The sequence below is a fragment of the Centroberyx affinis genome, unplaced genomic scaffold (assembly GCF_046629955.1).
Source record: "Centroberyx affinis isolate AG114_WGS23_722 - 3 ecotype Tasmania unplaced genomic scaffold, CSIRO-AGI_Caff_v1 ptg002338l_1, whole genome shotgun sequence".
Classification (NCBI taxonomy): Eukaryota; Metazoa; Chordata; class Actinopteri; order Beryciformes; family Berycidae; genus Centroberyx; species Centroberyx affinis.
Window position 1 is genome coordinate 112,340 of NW_027280605.1, and position 19,602 is coordinate 131,941.

Consider the following 19,602-nt stretch of genomic DNA (forward strand, 5'->3'; position numbering starts at 1 on the left):
GGTAAGCCACATTTTTGGAGGCATGTAAAAAACACATTTATCATTAAAAATATTAATTTGTTTGGAACATAACATATATTTGAATCACTGTTTAAAAGAGGCAAAGAATAGTCGATTCTCTCAAAATATACATTTGCAAATTGGGACCGTAGGGTTTTTTAGTGGTTTGAGTGACTGTGCTTTAACCTGGATTCAAGCTCAAATGATGCAAATAAACAGCCTTGAGAATGACACTGTATTTCAATGCATCTGTGTTGAATCATACAGTTATGGACAAAAAAAACAACAGAAACATAGAAAAGATACAATTTACACATTCGTTGTGAAAAATATCCATATAATGTTTCAGCACTTCAACAAAATGATAATATCTTAATTAAATCAGTTGCATTCAAATTATCATCACATAACCGCAACAGTTTTCATATCATAATCACTATGGTTACAGTGAGTGTTGGTGGTTTGGGTTAGGAAACACCTTCAGCCTCATCATCTGCATGACCACAATCAGACTGTACAGGTCCTCTCCCTGCCTCTCTGCCTGCTGATAATGGTTACAGCTAGCTAGTATTGGCGGTAGTTATCTGAGGGTGTATGTATATGGTACAGGGTGTAACCAAGATGCTCTATTTATGGACAGGTTTGTATTTCTCAACCCGTTTGCAGACAGCACTTCTTAACTGAGTGATGTCAGGCTGTGTGATTGTCTTTTTATCGCCTGTGGGTCTCGTCTCCACCCTCCTCGGGCCATTTTGCAGAAGCAATTTTGGGTAACTCTGTAACTATTCAGCTTGATCCGTGTAAAGATGCAAAATGGTGCAGGTGTAAACGACCCATTTTGTTTTGTTTTGAACGGCTGTATGCGGCTGTTTGAGGAGATGTAGCTCAGAGGTTACAACATTTTTTAGGTGCCGGGTTCAAGAAAATCCTGTGACCTCAAAACTTAAAAAATTCACTTTACAACAGTGAAAAGGGGCATCTGAGGAACAAAAATAAAACTGCTGTGAGCTTGGTCAATGACAACTGTGTATACACAGTGTGTACACTATAAGGTTTCCATTCTGTGCTGTCCAAAAGCTGTTGTGTCTGTTTTCCCATTCAAGAGCCGTAATTAAATATTACCATGGTCATTCATTGGGCAGGAATTTCATCAGGGATCCGAATTTCATTAAAACGGACCGCACTGGAGAGCCCAACCCCAAGGCTGGCGAAGCTTGATGCGGCTATTCAAGCTGTGTACTTGTCCTCTCCTTGTCTCTGTGTTTTGTGGTAGTGGGTGTAGCTGCCGTAGAGCTCGTTGAACACCTCTCGGACTCCCATCTGCAGTCCAGCAGTCAGGAACTTGATATCCTGCTCCATACACAGGTCTAGTATCCGATAGATGCCCTCTGTTAGATGCTGCTTAACGTCTGGTCGTAGAGTTACCTGGAGAGGTGAGTGAGAGGGCAGCGAAGGAGAGGAAAGGAAAGTGGAAGAGACGAGACGAGAGGAGAAATAACAAGGAGAAAAAACGAGACAGATTAAGTTGAGGTCAAACAAAGTTCATATCGTTTTCACATTGTTAAACATGGCCGGAGCATGACTTCTTTGTTTTCCTGGTTAATATCCCGTTAATAGGCTGAACTAGGCCAGGTGGTGCTTATCCTTCCCTCCATCTCACACGGAGACCTCTGAGTCGTCTCCACTTCCCCATTGCCCCGAAGCATTTACCACACGATCATCTTCGCTCCACTGTTAGTGAGTTAATGCCAGCACCATATGTGGCAACCTGCTACAGCCTGAGGGATAGCCAGTAGCAGCCGTATCAAACCTTAAATTATGTGCCAGAACAGTTGAATATTCAGGCTCATTTAAGTCTCAGGTTTAACTGTTAGTTTGAGTTGGAATGTCGTCAAAAGACAGACGCTAATAACTATTTTTGCAAGGTGGAACCGAAAAGGTAAAACTTATGTTACTGCAAATGGCAAATGTCACTGCAGGGTCTATTCTGACACACCACAGAAAAAGTGTTTTCAGTCGGTGAGCTTGATGGTAATGCTCTATAAAGAGCCAAGGGTTAGCCACATTTTTGGAGGCATGTAAAAACACCTTTATCAGTAAAAATATTAATTTGTTTGGAACACAACAAATATTTGAATCACTGTTTAAAAGAGGCAAAGAAAAGTTGATTCTCTCAAAATATACATTTGCAAATTGGGACCGTAGGGTGTTTTTGTGGTTGGAGTGACCGTGCTTTAACCTGGATTCAAGCTCCCACGTCAGCAAGCATCCGCCCTGCTGAAGTGTCCTTGAGCAAGATACTGAATCTCTACCAGCTGCAGCAGTGTTGCTCTGAAGCTGAACCCGACCTCTGACCTCCTTGTGGAGCGGGGAAAAAGAGAATTTCCCAAAGGGGATGAATAAAGTATTGCATCATTATTATTATTGTCCCTCTCTCCGATATGCGTTACTGTGTAGTGATATTAGTGTAACTGTTCCACTTAGCTTTTTTTCTGATCAGGAATCCATTTGAATTTTGTTTGACTTTATTTTTGAAGTTCAATTTACATTAATGATTTACTATTGATGTTTTTGTCATTATTGCTGTATATACTGAACTGAAAATTGAATGAGTCAGCGTCACTGCTGAGAGGATTTTTGAAACTGTGTCTAGGATAATAGAAACTAAAAACCAGAGTTTAGTCAAGTTACTGGTCCAGCCTACCAGACTCAGATCCATCCGGTCTGATCCAGTCTGATCCAGTCCATCCATTCATCCTAATACTGTACTGTACTGTACAGGCTTCTCATCCACACACCTTAGTCAGGACTCTGCCAGACAATGACTGAGAGCAAGACGATGTGCACATGCACGCATGCACGCACACACACGCACACACACACACCTACCTACCTGTGTGAGAAGCAGAACAGAGTGTACAGCCAACAGGAGAATCAACACTGCCATTAACAACACTCGCCTTCACTGAGGTGCCAGGGCCCGCTTTCTTCCAACACACACACACACACACACACACACGCACGCACACACACAATAGACAAACAAAAACACGTTTTGTGCTCTGTGTACCCTGCAAAAGGAGCCACTCAAATATTCAATAGTTCCTGTTATACTATACTCCCACAGGTAAGGGTGTTATAACACGATTACCTGGCTGGATTGCAGCAAAGCAGGATGGACTTAGAAGTACATCACTGCAAAGAGTGTGAAGATGATGGCTGTACCGTACTGCTGAATCTGCCTTTAAAACGTTGAAATAAAACCTGGCTCACATACTTGCAGGCTTCACATTACCACAGGAGCAGCCCATTATGGGATTTTCACAAACAAAGCTTGCCTATCAGATGTCTTGCGGAGCAGTGCTTTCATTACAGTCAGCGGTGCGCCCGTTGTCTACAGTACCTGGTACTGTTGTTGTACCTGGACCTGCTATCAGTGACGGACAAAGACATCAACAGCTCAGTGGTAGCTCACTGCTGTGTGACGAAGTAAAAGTTACATTCATCAACTGTATCCACTGCATTACTGAACTCTGCTCTGTGGTGTGGATAACTGATGCTATTGGTGGACAATATTGTTGTTCAATATTAAGACAAGTGTATTAGCAAGTGCCCAAAAATACGTCTGCTACCAGCATAAAACAGTATTTGTCTAACTACGGTTCCATACTGGCCTAATAACAGCGGCCTGTTGCATGGAAAGTTCAGTCCAGGCCAGGATCCATCAGAAACAGGTCTGACAGCTGAATTACCTCTGACTTTCAGAGAGCTCCAGCTATTTGAAAAGCCCCATTAAAAGCACAATATAAATCCAGTTTTAGGATTATTAGATAACTCGCATAGACCTCCCTGAATTCCAATCACCTGTCTTCCTGGCTGCTCCTCTCTGTCTCTCTTCCTGTCTGTGTCTGTCTGCCTGTCTGTCTCTGTCCGTCCATCTGTTTTTCATTCTGTCTGTCAGTCTGTCTGTTCATTCATTCATCCATCTGCCTGCCTGCCTGTCTGTCTGGGTCTTTCCATGTCTTCCTCTCCATGTGCAACTCTTTGGTGGAAAACGCTGAGTCAGGCTGGCGTCATCTTAAACACAGTCTGGTAGCAGAGAGGAGACACGTCCAAAAACCAGACATGACTCACCGCTTTGAGGGAATATCCACCCTAAAGCTGAATCCCAACGCATTTAGTTACTGTAATCTTGGACCTGTTCATCAAGATTTGCAAACATTTAGAATCTGGCTAATGGAAATATTCCCCATCTCTGCTTATGCCCGTCAGCCTCTCTCTTTCTCTACCTCTCTCTCACTGACCCCCCGCCCCCCTCTCTCTCTCCCTGTCTTTCCCCCACCTCCCCCTCCTCCTTCTCTCTCTTTCGCTCAGTTGAATCTTGTCAGCTCAACACACACCAACAGACAAACTAGACTGGATCAAAGGATCAACTGAGATCCTGCTGCCTCATTCACACATGTGTGTGAGTGTGTGTGTGTGTGTGTGTGTGTGTGTGTGTGTGTGTGTCAGTCACAGCTGTAGAAGATCAGGAGGGATGAGAGATGGGTTTGGCCGAGGGACTGTGTTGACTCTGGATGATACTGTGACTCTGTATGTGTGTGAGAATATATCTATTTGCATGTTGCACCAGATTGCAAAATGGTCAAAGTGACTAATTTCCTGATGCTAATGTGGGCATAAAGAGAGACTGGAAGCATCAAATGTGTGTGTGTACGTTATATGAGAGTGTGTGTGTGTGTGTACCTTCTGCAGCTCTGTGACGTACTGTGCCACCATGAAGGCCGACAGTGTGGTGAAGCTCTCGGCTGTGGCAGCAATGTGGGAGTACATCCTCTCCACCAGTCTGGAGCACTGGAGGTACACGTCACTGTCTGGACCTTGAGACACACATTGAAGTTACCTCATTAGTCAATTTACATACAGCAGCTGGAATTGGTCTATTTGCATATGCCTCCCCTGATAAACACAGACCATTACACACTGGGTGTCAAACACTTGGGTGAGGAGATTCCCCTGAACTGGGAAAATTATAGTCATGTGACCACACTGCCTTCCTGGTCCTATTCCCATTATCTGTTCCAGTACCTGCTGTGGATTAGAAAAGCTCCTATTTCGATAACAATATTGTGATACAATGCTGTAACTGCATTACGGTACTATTACTACTTATATGTTTGTCTTTTTAAGGGTAGATAATGCAAAACTTTAATGACCCCAAGGTGAAATTGAGTCATTACAGCAGTCAAGAATAGCTATAGATAATAACACAACAAATGGAACATATTGAAAATTAAAGATACGTTTACATCATGCTAATGCAGAACTCCTAATGCCTTGCCAAAGAATCCTTGCCATGTTGACCAGTGACTGATTTCCTGATCAACAGACATTTATAGTTTACAGAGGATTTAGACAAGATGGTGAAAGTTCATTGTCTTAATATTTTTCCAGACGTGCGAGGCCACTGCTGCTGATATAGGGAACTACTCAGGTTAAGACACTTCTGCTTTCTCAGGGAAAACACCCATTTTCAGAAGAATCTTTCCTGTGACCCTTTACAGCACCCAGCCTGCTGAAGTGCGCCTGACTAAGACACTGAATCCCTACCAGTTCCTGAAATGAAATCCTGTGATTTCTGATTTTCTAGAATACCCATCTAGTATTCTAAGGTTAAATCGAACACGAATAATAATTTGTAATGTAATTTGAACTTTGCTCTCAGAACCATCGGCTATTTCTCCAGATTGATTTCTGGCAATATAAATGGTCCCATGTCCGATGTTCCCATGAGCCTAGTGTCCTAGTTCCAAGTGTCTGTATGAATGTATATATGTGTGTGTGTGTGTGTGTGTGTGTGTGTTACCTGTGTCACTGTCTCCTCTCTGTCGACCTTCCTGCATGATGGATGCCACCAGACGATAGAAGACGTTCAAGAACGATGGAGCTGCGTTCAACATTACCTGGACACACACAGAACATACAGTCATACGGTAAGTGTGTGTACGGTACATACAGTCACACAGTCTTCACATTGCATAGACACACACAGGGAGGTGGGACCCATCAATTTTGCTTGTTTTTGAACTGTCATGTTGGTAATGTCGACTTTAACTTGGCTGTCTCCACTGTCAACAGACTGCAACTCATAACTTGGTAATGCTAACAGGCGAAAGTTCAGTTAGTTCAAATCTATACAAGCCTGTCGGTTCAGCTATTTGGAGGAATGGTACATTTGAACTATGCAATTTCCCACTGAGAATGTGCGACTGCCATTTCACACCTCTTATAGACATTCATGAATTCACCCTAAAAAGTAATAAATATGAAAAGTTGAACTGAGAAAACATTATTTATTTCTTCTGACAGACAAAAAAGGTCCTGCAAAGTACATCTATCATGTATCTATCACTCATGAATATGTAACGTTACATAAAAACTCATGCGTCAAAAGTGACTGATTCCCAAACCAGTCATTGTGCCTTCTGGCTGATGACAAGAGCGAACCAGAATTTGGATTCCAAATAATTTCCCTCCAGCAAGAAAGTTACAATGCTATGGAGCCTCTAAGGGGACATGGGCAATAAAAAAAAAATCTTTAAGTTTTTGGTGCGCACGGAAAACTATCCTGTGGGCACGAGAAAGTTTCCCGTGCTCACGAGAAACTCTTTCAGAAAAAAAAAATCTTTACGTTTTCGGTGCGCACGGAAAACTATCTGGTGCGCACCAGAAACTATCCCGTGCGCACGCAATACTTTCTCGTGAGCACAGGAAACTTTCTCGTGCCCATGGGATAGTTTCTGGTGCGCACCAGAAACTTAAATATTTTTTTTTTTTGCCCATGTCCCCTTAGGGGCTCCGTACAATGCAGAATGCTGGGTTAAAAAATAAAAAGTTGGATTTCCCACGATAACTGTGCCTGCATTTCTGTCCCTACCTCTCCCTTCCTCTCTGTTCTCTATCCAAGGCCTCAGGAGGGTTGAGGGATGGAGGGATGGAGGGAGAGGGAGAGACAGAGAGAGAGAGAGAGAGACATAAACGGGAGGAGGATGATGTCACTAGCTCTAGTTGGAGCTTGGTAATGGTTTCCATCTACCCAAAACCACTCCATGCCAACCTACGTTGCGTGCCAGCTCCCCTACCTCTTTCCCCTCCGCTCCTTTCTTTCTCTCTGCCCCCTCACCCCTCCTTCCTCCGGCTCACTCCCCTCACGTATCACCTTCCCTCCCATCTCACTCTCTTCTTTCTTTATTCCCCCCCCCCCCATTTCTTGTCCTCCTTTCCTCATCTTTCCCTATAACTCCCCTCTCCTTTACTTCCCTGCCTCCTCTCACTTTGTACCCCTTCTCCATCCTCCCCCTCCCTCTCTACTGCTCTCCTTTGCCTCTGTCTTTTGTCATCGCTAACATCTGAAGTCAGTTAGCCGGTGCCTGCTCTGCTCTACAGTCCCATCCAGTGTAGCTGCTCTGCTCCAGTCTTATTCTGTCACTGCCGTCTCAACAAAAACCTCCAGACAGTCACAGTGTTTCAGAAAGTGAGAATCTGACAAAATTTTCACATTAACACCACTATCACATTAACGCAGCTAGAAAACTAAACAAAACACTTTCTGTGGGTTAGAATCTAGATTCCCTTTTAAAAAATGTACACTTCTTGTTAAGTGCCTCTCTATAGATCGCACAACATTTTTTGGGCCCTAGAGAACTTACTTAACACATCAGGCACGATGTAAACACTGGGCTCAAGTAAAAACAGAACAGCGTTGAGGTTTTCACACAGCTGCAGCACCACGCTGGAGAGCTGCAATATCCTTTGGTTCAAAACTACATTCCTCTGGGGCATCCTGTGGGCTCAGCGAGGCGCACAGCACAATCTCTTCAAATCATGGATTCAAACTTAGCTCATGACCCTAGTTACGTGTCATCCCCCTTTCCTGTCTCTCTCTACTGTACACTGTCTGATAAAGCAGAAAAACCTTAGACATGATCTGAGAAAAACCACAGCCTGCTAATAGGCTACACAAGTGTCTTTGTACATTTATTACTAATAAAGACAAAAGTTAATATATAGAAGGTGTATGGGATTTCTCTAGGGATGCGCCGATATCAGCTTTAAGAAGCAATATCGGCGTGACATTATTTTTACAGACAATATTTGGCGGGTTGTGGAATTGACATTTTTGTGACCTTTTTTTCTGTCACCCAATACAACTGTCAAATTAGCGACAGAATTTAACACTTAATTATGTTAAAATAGGCATGTGTGAAAATCTTAAGATGTTTTGCACCTGCATTTGTACAAAGATTCTTTCAAAAATGCATGAAAATACCAGATATAGGTATTGGCCTCAAAAAAACAAATCAATGCATCCCTAGGTTTCTCAACACATGCCTACATGCCTGGACACTTTGGTACATATGTGTGGCCCCTTATACACCCGTTAATGTGGATACAAGCACATTTTTGTTTCTATACTATCATTTTTTCACATAGTCTCTCTCATACCCCTCTCATTGGTATATATTGTATTTTTTTTTATAATTCCTCACTTTTTTCATAATGCACATATATCCCATTGTCTTTCTGTCTCAACAAGTTCTACTGCTGCTTACACTACTGCTGCTATATTGCACCTACTGTGAATGCTGGGAGCCATACTTTTTTGCACATTGTCTTTCACACATTGCACATTGTCTTTCTGCGTGGTGTGTCTGAGTGCTAGAATTGTCAGTTTTCCTATTTTATTGCTCTGTTTTTATTTATATCCTTTTTTTCTTTGGTGTATCCTATTACTACTTGCTGCTGCAATGGCCCAATTTCACCACAGCGATCATTGAAGTTTAAATCGAATTAATCTCTCTACTGCGCCTACAAAACTTGGAGTGACATACACTGGCTAGAATTACTTCTTCTCTCCACTTATCTACTCATTTGCTCACTCACCCACTCACTCATCCATCCATCCATCCACTCATACCTGTGGATGACACTGGATGACAGCGAACAGCGCCTCGTGAACAGCCAGGAACGCCGATTGGTAGACGGGTGGGGTCAGGTGGTCAAGGGGCACCGACTGGAGCGCTCCAAGCACCAGGGTCACATGATGAGGGTTGGAGATCCGCCCCTCTCCCTGGCGCAGCACTGATGTCACAGATGTTACCGTAGGAACGGTAAAGGGCAGGGTCAGAGAGACATCCTGGCTGGAGGATCTTACTAAGAACTACAACACACAGAGATACACACACAGAAAGACAGTGAGATACACACACACATAAAAACACACACACACATAAATGTCAGACATGTCACGGTAGCATGAGTTGAAATCAGAGAGATTGTCTGACTGGACACTGGACTAGGAATAGCAGGGTATCTGTAGGTTACAGAAAGCCAAATTTAAGACTTTTTTTTTTTTTTTTTTAAATGCTACCTGGAATGCAATTTAAAACCAATTTAAAAACAAAAATGAAGAAATTAAGCTGGCAAAACCAGCCCATTTCCATTTGAACATAACTAATGAAAGTTCTGAAACTATAAATAGGAAGTGTAAGAGAAATGGCAACAGGAAATTATAACGGACCATGAAGTCCAATTGTCTTTAAGCAGATATGAGCAGATATTTTGCATATTGTACCACTAATCCTGTACTGTATTAATCAGTGGACATGCAGCGCAAATAAACCTAAAATTGCATGGCGAAAAAATAATAACTATTAAACAATTAGCTAATAACTGTATTTAAGACATTTTAATTACTCTTTTTAGGCTTTAAAGTTAGGCTTTTTAAGGACCCTTGAACACCCTGCGGGGAGAGAGAGAGAGAGAGAGAGAGAGAGAGAGAGAGAGAGAGAGAGAGAGAGAGAGAGAGAGAGAGAGGGCGAGAAAGACATATCAAAGAGATGACAGACAGATACACCTAGCAAGCATTGAGTATGAGAGTGTGGGTAGCAGAGGAAACAACAGCGTGTTTAGCATGGTAAAGCATGGTCTGTGCGTGTGTGTGCCCGTGTGTGTGTGTCAGTGTGTGTGTGTCTGTGTGTGTGTGCAGCATGGTTACGCAGACTGCTGTGTTGTGCCTTCCTGCTCCACCCTGAGGGCCAGCAGGCCTGATGGAAAACACATTGACTATGGGGGCTTGACTCATAGAATTACAATGAATGGGCACTCCAATTGAAATCAACAGTCTGTGATGGTCATTTGGCTGCCACAGATATTTTCATAACGCTGTGTAGGGCATGAGAGCATAAAAGCTTCTCGGCATGGTACAGTGTCATGGTATTGTTCGGCTAAACAGGTCAGTGGAAGTTATACTGAACATTCAAGCCTTCTGATTTTCCTCCTAAATATGAAAAACAAAAATGTGGATTTCGATGACAAGAACATACAAAATTAATGACAGCCATCTCTGTTGTACTGAAGGAGATTTCTGCCCACTTCAATTCTTTGGCTAGATCATTCTTTTCCTCTGAGTAAGGCCTCAGACACACTGGTGGCTTTGGAGGGGTTTGTTGCAGAAACATTGAGCAATCCTCCCTCTTTTTCCTGTGACTTTAAACCAACGGTTCCCCCAGACATGTTAACTGGTGGGAAGGCTGTTTTTGGTGAAACAGCCATTTAGACTCTGCGACAATTCACTGGTGACAGAGAAACTGCTGTAGACTTTCACAAAGCATGGAGAGAAGATGAAGGCATGCTCATCATCTAGAACTTCACAGTGCAATGCTGTCAAGTAGGCAGGCAACAGAGGAGATGAAAGCTGGGATCAAATACAAACCCTTCCTCACATCTTACTGAGTCGAAACTTTCCTAAACATTTCTTAAAATATTGCAGATATGGCATGATACTATAGCTAAATAAACTCACCCTCCAAATGTATTCATACTCCAACTATTGAGTTTACAGTTGTTTTCATGTAGTGAAAGGCTACATGATGTGAGAGGAGAACCAACCCAAAGCCCACAAAAAAACAGGCAGTGGTTTTTCTAGCCCTTTCCAAAACCAGGTCCTCAGTGACTAAGAGACAAACACTGAAATATAGTCACCACTCCTGGCAGTTTGGATTTGGAAATTTTCAAAACCACTTCAAACTGTCAGCATGTATGAGGTCTAATACGACTTGCTTAGTGCTGTTGCTTCCATTTGATTCCAAAATGATTGGATTGTGATCAACATGGACGATTTTGCATATATATTCCTAAAAACAGAATCCTCAAAAATGTATGCATGTTAACATGCACTTGTGCCTTTATGTGTGTGTGTGTGTGTGTGTTTGTGTGTGTGTGTGTGCACGTGTACGAGCTTCTGTGTGTTTGTGCATTTTTGCTTCAACACATGCTTGCTCGCGTGACTGCTGTGTATCGCTGTGTATCACTGTGTGTGAGTGTGTGTTTTCTCACCACCATAGCAGATATGACTTGTGGTGCAATGAGCCACAGTGCTTTACAGCAGGGTTCAGGTAAATGACAACAGGACAGCAGCTTGATGATGATTACTGCAGATAGCACCTCCTGGAAAACAGCAAGGGGGCACAGAGCGAGAAAAATGGGAGACACAGTGAGAAAGCCGTCATTTGGCAAAACACAAATATGATTCATTGGGAAAATACAAATGGACTGTAGTGCAACCGGGATGCAAATCTCCCTCCCATAAGAGCTTTTCATATATAGATTTCCAGATGTACTGCATAGTTTATGATCCACAACTGCAGCCTGCAGGGTACTCAACACAGTACACAGGGGGGATCTTAACACACACTTAACACACACACACACACACACACTTAACACACACACAATTTCCATAGTTTAAGAAAGTAAGATTTAAATGATAATTTTAGTCCATAATCATCTGAGGTGATAAAATCTCAGGCTGGGATGGGATCTCACTTAATGTGTTGAATGCATTACTCTCGGATGCAAGTTCAAATGAGAGAATCCATTACTGCTGCATCATTCCACTGTGGATGCCCTGCACTAGATGTATTCTACTTACATGTGGATTATGCATGCATAAACGTTTTTTCCTGTTTTTTTCAATTTTTATGAGCCATTTGTAAGTAGCTAGGGAAAACATTTAATCAGTCAATCAAGATTTTGTTGTAATGCCTAATTTTTCAGTTTCATCTCACTAATTTTGAGCCATGGGATCCTTGTATAGTACTCTGCACATAGTTTGCAGCAACAAAAATGCACTAGGAATTAAACATGATACCGGCCTTACCCTGTAGTTTCCAGCCCTCAGTTTGCCAGTGTCCAGTCCTTCTCTGATCAGCAGTAGCAGCAGGTTGAACTGTCCTGTGGTGCTCCTCTCCACCAGGTGGCGTAGGAGCTCCTCCACAGCTGGCTCCAGCTCACCAACATCATTCAGTGACAGCCAAGGAGCTGAAGGAAAAATGGAAATCAATAATTTAATTATAATTTAATTCAACTATAAAACTGGTCTTGTCAAGGCAGTCTGTCAGATACAGTATGTGTGTGTGTGTATTACGGCCTGAGTGATGTAGGATTTTTGGGTCTGACAATGAGGACAGTTAGTGATCTGATATGTCTTTCAGTAAAGACTTTATATTTATGTGAAATACCATGGCTCCTTGAAAGGACTCTCACAAATGTGGCTTCCAACTGTGACAAAGTGATAAAGATGGCTGACAACTGAATTTGATTGGTAATTAACATAAAATCAGCATAGCTGCACAAATAAAGTCTATAAAATAGTTCATTTTTTGAAAGGGCTGGCATAAATGTGGAATCAACCAAAAGTAAATAAAATCAAGTATCAACTCGTGCTAATTTCATGTGTACAATATGCAGATGGGATCTAAAAAGACAACAGTGGCTGATAGTATAGGTGCATGATACATCTGTTGGCTCCTAGCATGTGTGCATGTGTCCATCTACCTGCCAGCAGTCTGTTCACATTCTGCAGTATCTGAATGTACAGCTCATCCAACTCCTTTCCTCTCTTCTTCTCTTCTCCTTCTTCCTTCTCCATCTCCATCTCTCCTCCTGTCCTCACGACCGCCCGGTAGAATGCGGACAGGAAGTGGAGAGAGGAGACCAAGAAGTCCATGGGTCTGGGGGCGGAGCTCATCTCTTTGAGGATCTGCTGGCAGAAGCCTTGGTAGAGGGTCATGTGATTCAGGGTGGGCTGGGTGCCACTCTGCTTGTTCTCTCCCTCCGCTGACAGGGAGGACAGCTCACACTGAAGCATGACGGTGACAACTTCTACTAAGAAGGCTTGACCGAGGACACTGGCTGGCTGGCTGACTGGCTGACTGACAGTCTGGGGCTTCAGCATGGTCTCGATGGCTGGTCCCAGTGCTGTGGTGGCTCTGGCAACCATCTGGGTCAAAGTTTGATCCATCGGTTTACTCCTTCCCAGGTTAGAGGTCATCGCCTGGGAGAAAGAGGTCAGTGATGCCAGCAGAAGATGAACAGACAAAACGGCCGCTCCTGGCTCTGGTTTGCCAGCTAGATCGGGGGCAGTTTGAGATGTAATGGCCATCATTTGCCTGCTTGATATTTCATTACTGGTAAGATAGGAGGCAAATTGCTCCAGGTTGAGCCGAACACTGCTGTTTCTGATTATAATCAACTGGACCAGGGATTTGATGAAGCCCTGCGCTGTTTTGACTAAATCCAACCAATCAGGGCTGCTTGTGGAGAGAAATCTCCCACTGTTGCTGTGCAAGAGGAGGGAAGACACAGCCGCCTGTAGCAGACTGCTGCCATGGATCAGCTTCAAAACACTTTGGAAGTTCCTACCCTCCAGGAGACAGGCCAGAAGTCTGAGCAGCTTCCCCAGGAACAGAGCGTCATCACCTGGGTTAGGAGGGCCGCTAGCCGCCCTGTCTGGCTGAATGGAGGTCGAGGTGAGCATGAAGAAGAGGAGGAGGAAGAGGCAGGAGAGATCCTCAGAGCTCATCCCATCTGGGTTTAGGTTTGTAGCGATTTGGAGTAATTTCAACAGTTCCTTTGTCTGTGAGTCTGTCAGCAATACAGAAACCTCACCGGTCTTAGAGGCTCTCAGTATCTCCTCCACTATCGGATTGGCATCTCTCTCTGATTGGTTAACTGCAGTTCCTTTCTCTGGCTGAACCACTTCCCGAAACTTAAGGAGCACTGGACAAACCTGGGGTGCATCCGTTGCCACGAGAACTCCAATAAATCGTTGTGTGAGGGACCGAACCGTGGCAGAGTACAGTGGAGGCAACTCGACAAGAATGGGGCTTTGGAGGAGCTGTGAGGATATGAGAGAGACAGACAAGCAGCCAGGCAGCCGGTCTTTGCTTCCGCCAGTCTGTCTGCTGAACAGTGAACTGACAAGAACATCCGCTATGCAGCCCACATCTTCCCCGGTCAGGTAGGGAACAATCAAAGGCAAATTGGATGTGACAAGATACCAGTGTGCTACAAGGTAGGAGCTGGCATTCACACTTCCTATCTGCCCATCCCATACCTGTTCTCCCTCCAGACTGACCTCAAGCTCCTCTCTAGCTAAAATAAACTGGGCTGCCCTGCACAGCAGTGCTGCAGTGCTGGGCTGGGCAAGCAGTGGCGTGTCTAACAGAGCTTTCTTCATCTGCTGCAAGGTGAGGAGTTTGAGCAGCAAACTGCTCATAGGGCTGAGAGAGGGACTGGCTGGACAAATCTCACCAGAGAGAAGAGTCTCTATGTGGGATAGGACTGGAGCACTGACATGGGCTTGGTCTTGAATCTCACTTGGAGCAGGGGTTTGGGCTGATTCTAGAGATTTGTATTTGCCACAGTGGATATGAAAGAGCGTGTCCACTTCCACCCAGGTGTACCTGAGCAGTAGAGTTGCTTCCTGGGTCTTTTGCTTCCACAGGACCCCCGGCTCAGAGTCTGAGGCCTCCTTTGACTCTTTGTCATCTATCTTCTTTTTGCTTTTCCTTGAGTTCTTTTTGACTAAACCTATATCTGTTTCTGCGCCTACATTTGAAGCCTTCTTTTCTGATGACACCAGCTGCAGTAAATCCTTGACTACCAGCCGCATCTCCTCCATCAGGCTGTGAGTCTGTCTGACTAAGGGGAGAGGAGAGGCGTTGTCTAGAGTCTTCAGACTAAACAACACAGCATGAAGGAGCTGGCTGAGGGAAAAGAGCTTCAGAGATGCGTCTCCTCTCTCTTGGTCCAACTTTCCCTCTCTATTCTCTTCTTTATCACCTCCTCCCTCATCCATCTCCATCTTCTCGTCCTCCCTTTCCTCCTTCACCAGGTCAGGCAGTATGTACTTCCTGATGCTCCCCAACACCAAGGAGCAGATTTCTAGGCCCTGGGAGGGAGGTGTGTCCAGAAGACAGGTCCTCAGGGAGGCGGAGACCCCCTCAGACAGCAGAGGAGGTCGGAGGTCATCCAGGGAAGGCCGACAGACGATGGACAGGAGCTCAGAGAAGAAGCGAGGCAGCTGACGGAGCTTAGTGTAGGTCTGGAGCAGACTACACACCATTAGCTGTTGGGGAAAAATAGATTTGTTTTTAGTCAATACCAAACTCTTAAATATTTCTTTTTTTGGCCCTTGACATAAATAAGTATTTTAATTCTGAGGCCCATATTTATCATTGTTTTATTTATTGCATTTGCTGTACAAAATATGCATTGTAAGTTTGGACTGATTGATTGAATCCAGACCTGTCTGGCTCTTTGGACCCGTGTTTCCATGCACTCAGCGTCAACCCAGGCTGAACATAACAGCTGGTCCAGGTCTGGTTCAAGAATCAGATGGTTGAGACCCAACAGGACCTTTAAACAGCGGTACCACACTGGGATGCTGGAGGACAGGACAGGAAACTTTATTTCACTATACAACCAAGGGCATTTTTACACTAAGAAAAGTAAAAAAAAATTAGCTTGAAATTAAAATGTGATTATATAGCTTTATTCTGTAAAAAACAAAATTACATCAAGAGGAGTCATTTGTTCTTATCCTTATCCCATGAATTTCCTAGAAAACAAAAGAACAGAACAGTAAAGGAGGCGAGTGTATATGTTACCTCGGCTGGGCCTGGTTGAAGAGCATTTGGCTCAGCGCTCTGTAAAAGTTGAGTTGGACCTCTCCATGTCTGATCCGATCTGCTGCTACGTTATAGATATCAGCTGACAGAGCCTGGCTTAGCAGGGCCTCCACCGCCAGCAGGGCCAGGCTCCAGCTCTCTGGGGAACAGAGGGAGGCTGGGGAGGAGTTCTGCCCAGAAGATGGAGTGGCTGGTTGGTCCAATGAGAGAGAGGGTCCATCCAGGCTAATGTCCAACGCAGGGACCAGTCTGGTGAGAAAATAGAAACACAGCATCCTCTGCTCTTCCTCACCTCCTCCTCCTCCACTTTTTCCATAGTTTTCCAAAAAGAACTTAAACAGCTGAGTCAAGGTGTTTGACTTCACAGCGTAGTGCAGGGAGGGCTCACAGTAGCCCTCAGCACTCAGTTTACTAAGTATGGTACTGACTGGCCTCAACAAACCCTTCGCGCCTCCAGGACCACGTTTCCCACAATCCTCCTTAGACGGGAGCAGTTCCTCCTTGTAGGAGGTCAGGTGCTCGCGGGGGAAGAGAGCTAACTGGAGGATGGAGTCTATCTTAATGCGGACGTCTCTGCTCAGCTGCTGACGGAGATGCAGGGGTGTGTGAGAAAGTGTGTGTTCCCCAGAGGTCAGCAGGTGTCTGAGTAGTATTATGGGCTGTATCAGCTGGTTGGTTACCACAGTAAAGACTCTGTTGGGATTGGCTTGTTGCCGTTGAACTGACAAGTAACACGACAATGCCTGAAGCAGCACCTCAAACAAATGGCCTGAACGGAGGTTTTCCTTTGGCTGGGATTGGGATTTACTGGTGTCTGTCATTGGCTGATCTGGGGGACTGGTGCTTGGCTCAGATTGGGCATGACTGGAATCACTAGTTTGTAGAGACTCTGTCATTGGCTCATCGTGAGATGCAACAGACTCCGTCATTAGTTCAGGTTGCATGTGGGCAGGAAGTGGTCCCGTGAGCAATGGCTGCTGTAGCTCACGGCAGGCCAGAGAGCAGAGCTTGGCCAACAGATTGACCATGAGCTCGTACTTGGTGGTGAAGATAGATGAGAGAGCAGGGGAAGAAAGGATTCCCTGACACACACTCAGTAGGGTGGTCACAGACACCGATCGCCCAGCACCAACACACACACACTCCTGGAGACGGTCGAGTAGCAGCTAGAGACACACAGAGAAGACAAGATGTCAGCAACACATCCATACGACAAGACCAATATCTACTGATATGATACTGTTCACAAGAGTTTTAATTAAATCAAAAACAGTTGGTTTTCCAAATGTCATCTTGCCCCAATTCACTACAATTATTTCAGTGGGGAGTAGCTTTGATGATACTGTGTGCTAATGTGATGTTTTATTATATTGTTGTGGGCATTACACCAATGTCATAGCCAGTTGCAGACTGATGATCACAAACTTGCTCTGGTCAAAGGATAAACATATTTCAAGGAAGAAAAAAATCCTAGGCTTGTGCTGGTGTTTTCATCACATTGTTGTGGTCACTGTACCTGTGCCATATTGAGCCTGAGGCTGACGGTCTTGCCCTGGCTGAGGAGGGAGTGGAGCTTCCGGCTGTGCAGCAGATCGTCAAGGTAACACCACAGGCCTTCTAGAACCTTCTGAGAGAACTCCACCTTCTGACTGTACCATCCTGTCAGAGCGTGAGCGGACCAGTCCAACAGCACCTACAGAAAGATACACAAATAGACAGATGTTAGAGATGCATATGCTGCTTTTCTGCTAGCCTTCTGTCCACAGATCACTTAAAACAGATACTCTCTGTGTGATCACCCTATGTGGGAAAAAAACAAACAAAAAACACCCATTCTCCCATTGTTTTTAACGGCTAACATAATCCTCCACAAAGAGAACAATAGAGACAATGTTTCATGACTTTGGGACTAAACCAACTCTTTGATAACGCAATGTAAAATGTCAGAAATACATAGGTGTCAAATGGAAAAACCAACACACTTTTCGAAATTCCTGCAAAGTTTACTTTTTGGAAAGACAAGGTATCTGTAAGACATGAATGATATCTACAGTCTATATTTAGATAAATGTAAGCATGGAGAGTAATCTGGATTTTAACGGATTACCAATAATGGGATTGCAATAATCGTATTACGAAATTGTATGATAATACTTTGTTACAGTTACTGAATCAGATTACACATATTGTTGAAAACTTATCTGATCACTTATTAAGATTACTCTGAAATATGATTAAAGGATAACAGTCATTTTTGATTGAGGTTATAAAATAAACTTGAATCACCCTGAAAGGCAAAACTAGGATAGCCACTTCTCACACAGAATACAGAATAATAAATCCACAGGACAAAAGCATACAGAGAGAAGTTTATACACTCCCAACATCAGAGACACGACTGTCAGCATCAGCACACCCATACACCCTCATCCAAGAGACAAAAAGCATCATTATCATCATCATTATCACATATGAAGACACAAACATCATTTTTCACACAGCTGGACAAGCTGGTGTTACCTGTTCCTTGTTGGGCAGCAGGCACTGGGAGGAGATCCAGGCGAAGCGTGCCAGCTTCAGCTTGTCCTCCCATGGAGTCTGAGGACTCTTCAGCTTCAGATGGATACCTGAGTAGATGGCAGCCATCGCTGCTGGTGGTAGATTAGACTGGAGAGAAGGGAAGGAGGAAGGGAGTGAGTGAGTGAGCATGAGAGAGAGAGAGAGAGAGAGAGAGAGAGAGAGAGAGAGAGAGAGAGAAAGAAAGAGATTAATCCCATACAGGCCACCCAAATATTCTTCGGATTAGGATTGGAGTGGTGATCGGTATTACATTAATTTAACAGTGATACTAGAGGGTGAAACTCTAGAGGAGAACACATAACAATAAGTAAATATCTTACGTTGTTTATATTCATAATCATTAATGAACTTCCTATAAAGATTAAGCTCTTAGAAGATCCACCACAATTTAACATTACATACTTAGTCAGATGTGTAAGTATTAGGCAAAGAAGAGCGCAATCCAAAGAGGGTTTTCAAGCATCTGTGTACAAATTAGACTGCCCGAGTCCTTCTGACATTATCCAGAATTACTGTGAGAATAGTTTTGCAGGAACTTGTCATGCTGTACAGCTAACGTCAACTAGATAGCCTATTGCTAACGTTAACATGAGCTAATGCTGAAGGCTGCTTCACGTCTAACAAGCCTAACAAGCAAACAAACATTCAGCTCTGAGCTGAAACGCCTTTTATTTGTTTAACAATAATTACACTCAAGCGGCGTAAATCTAGCAAATATTAACTTACTACTTTTCAATCTGCACGTGTCTTCTGTTGTCAGATCCAGACGAACTTTCAACTTTCACCTTTTACCCTCCAAGCCAGGCAAAAGCAATCGAGCATCGATCTTACAAATCGGTCCTTTCTACTATCCACTTTTCATTCTTTCATTCTTATTTTGCATCACAAACCCAAATGCAATAAGGCCTGATATTATATTCAGTGAAGACCTGTTGAGTGTTGACAAAACCATATCCTAAATAAAGCACTGCATCTTTAGTAGAATGTT

General features: G+C 43.8%; 1 protein-coding gene across 1 annotated transcript; it reads right to left on the reverse strand.

Annotated features, from left to right (window-relative positions):
* Window positions 1–275: 275 nt before the first annotated feature.
* Window positions 276–19,398, reverse strand: urb2 (URB2 ribosome biogenesis homolog). The gene is made up of 12 exons (XM_071533204.1): window positions 19,341–19,398; window positions 18,555–18,701; window positions 17,551–17,727; window positions 16,014–17,200; window positions 15,652–15,790; window positions 12,898–15,472; window positions 12,221–12,381; window positions 11,398–11,508; window positions 8,978–9,220; window positions 5,867–5,963; window positions 4,747–4,880; window positions 276–1,425 (listed from the first exon to the last, which is right to left on the reverse strand). Exons 2-12 carry the CDS (start codon window positions 18,678–18,680, stop codon window positions 1,228–1,230), a joined length of 5,148 nt encoding a protein of 1,715 aa, XP_071389305.1. The 5' UTR covers window positions 18,681–18,701; window positions 19,341–19,398; the 3' UTR covers window positions 276–1,227.
* Window positions 19,399–19,602: the final 204 nt, after the last annotated feature.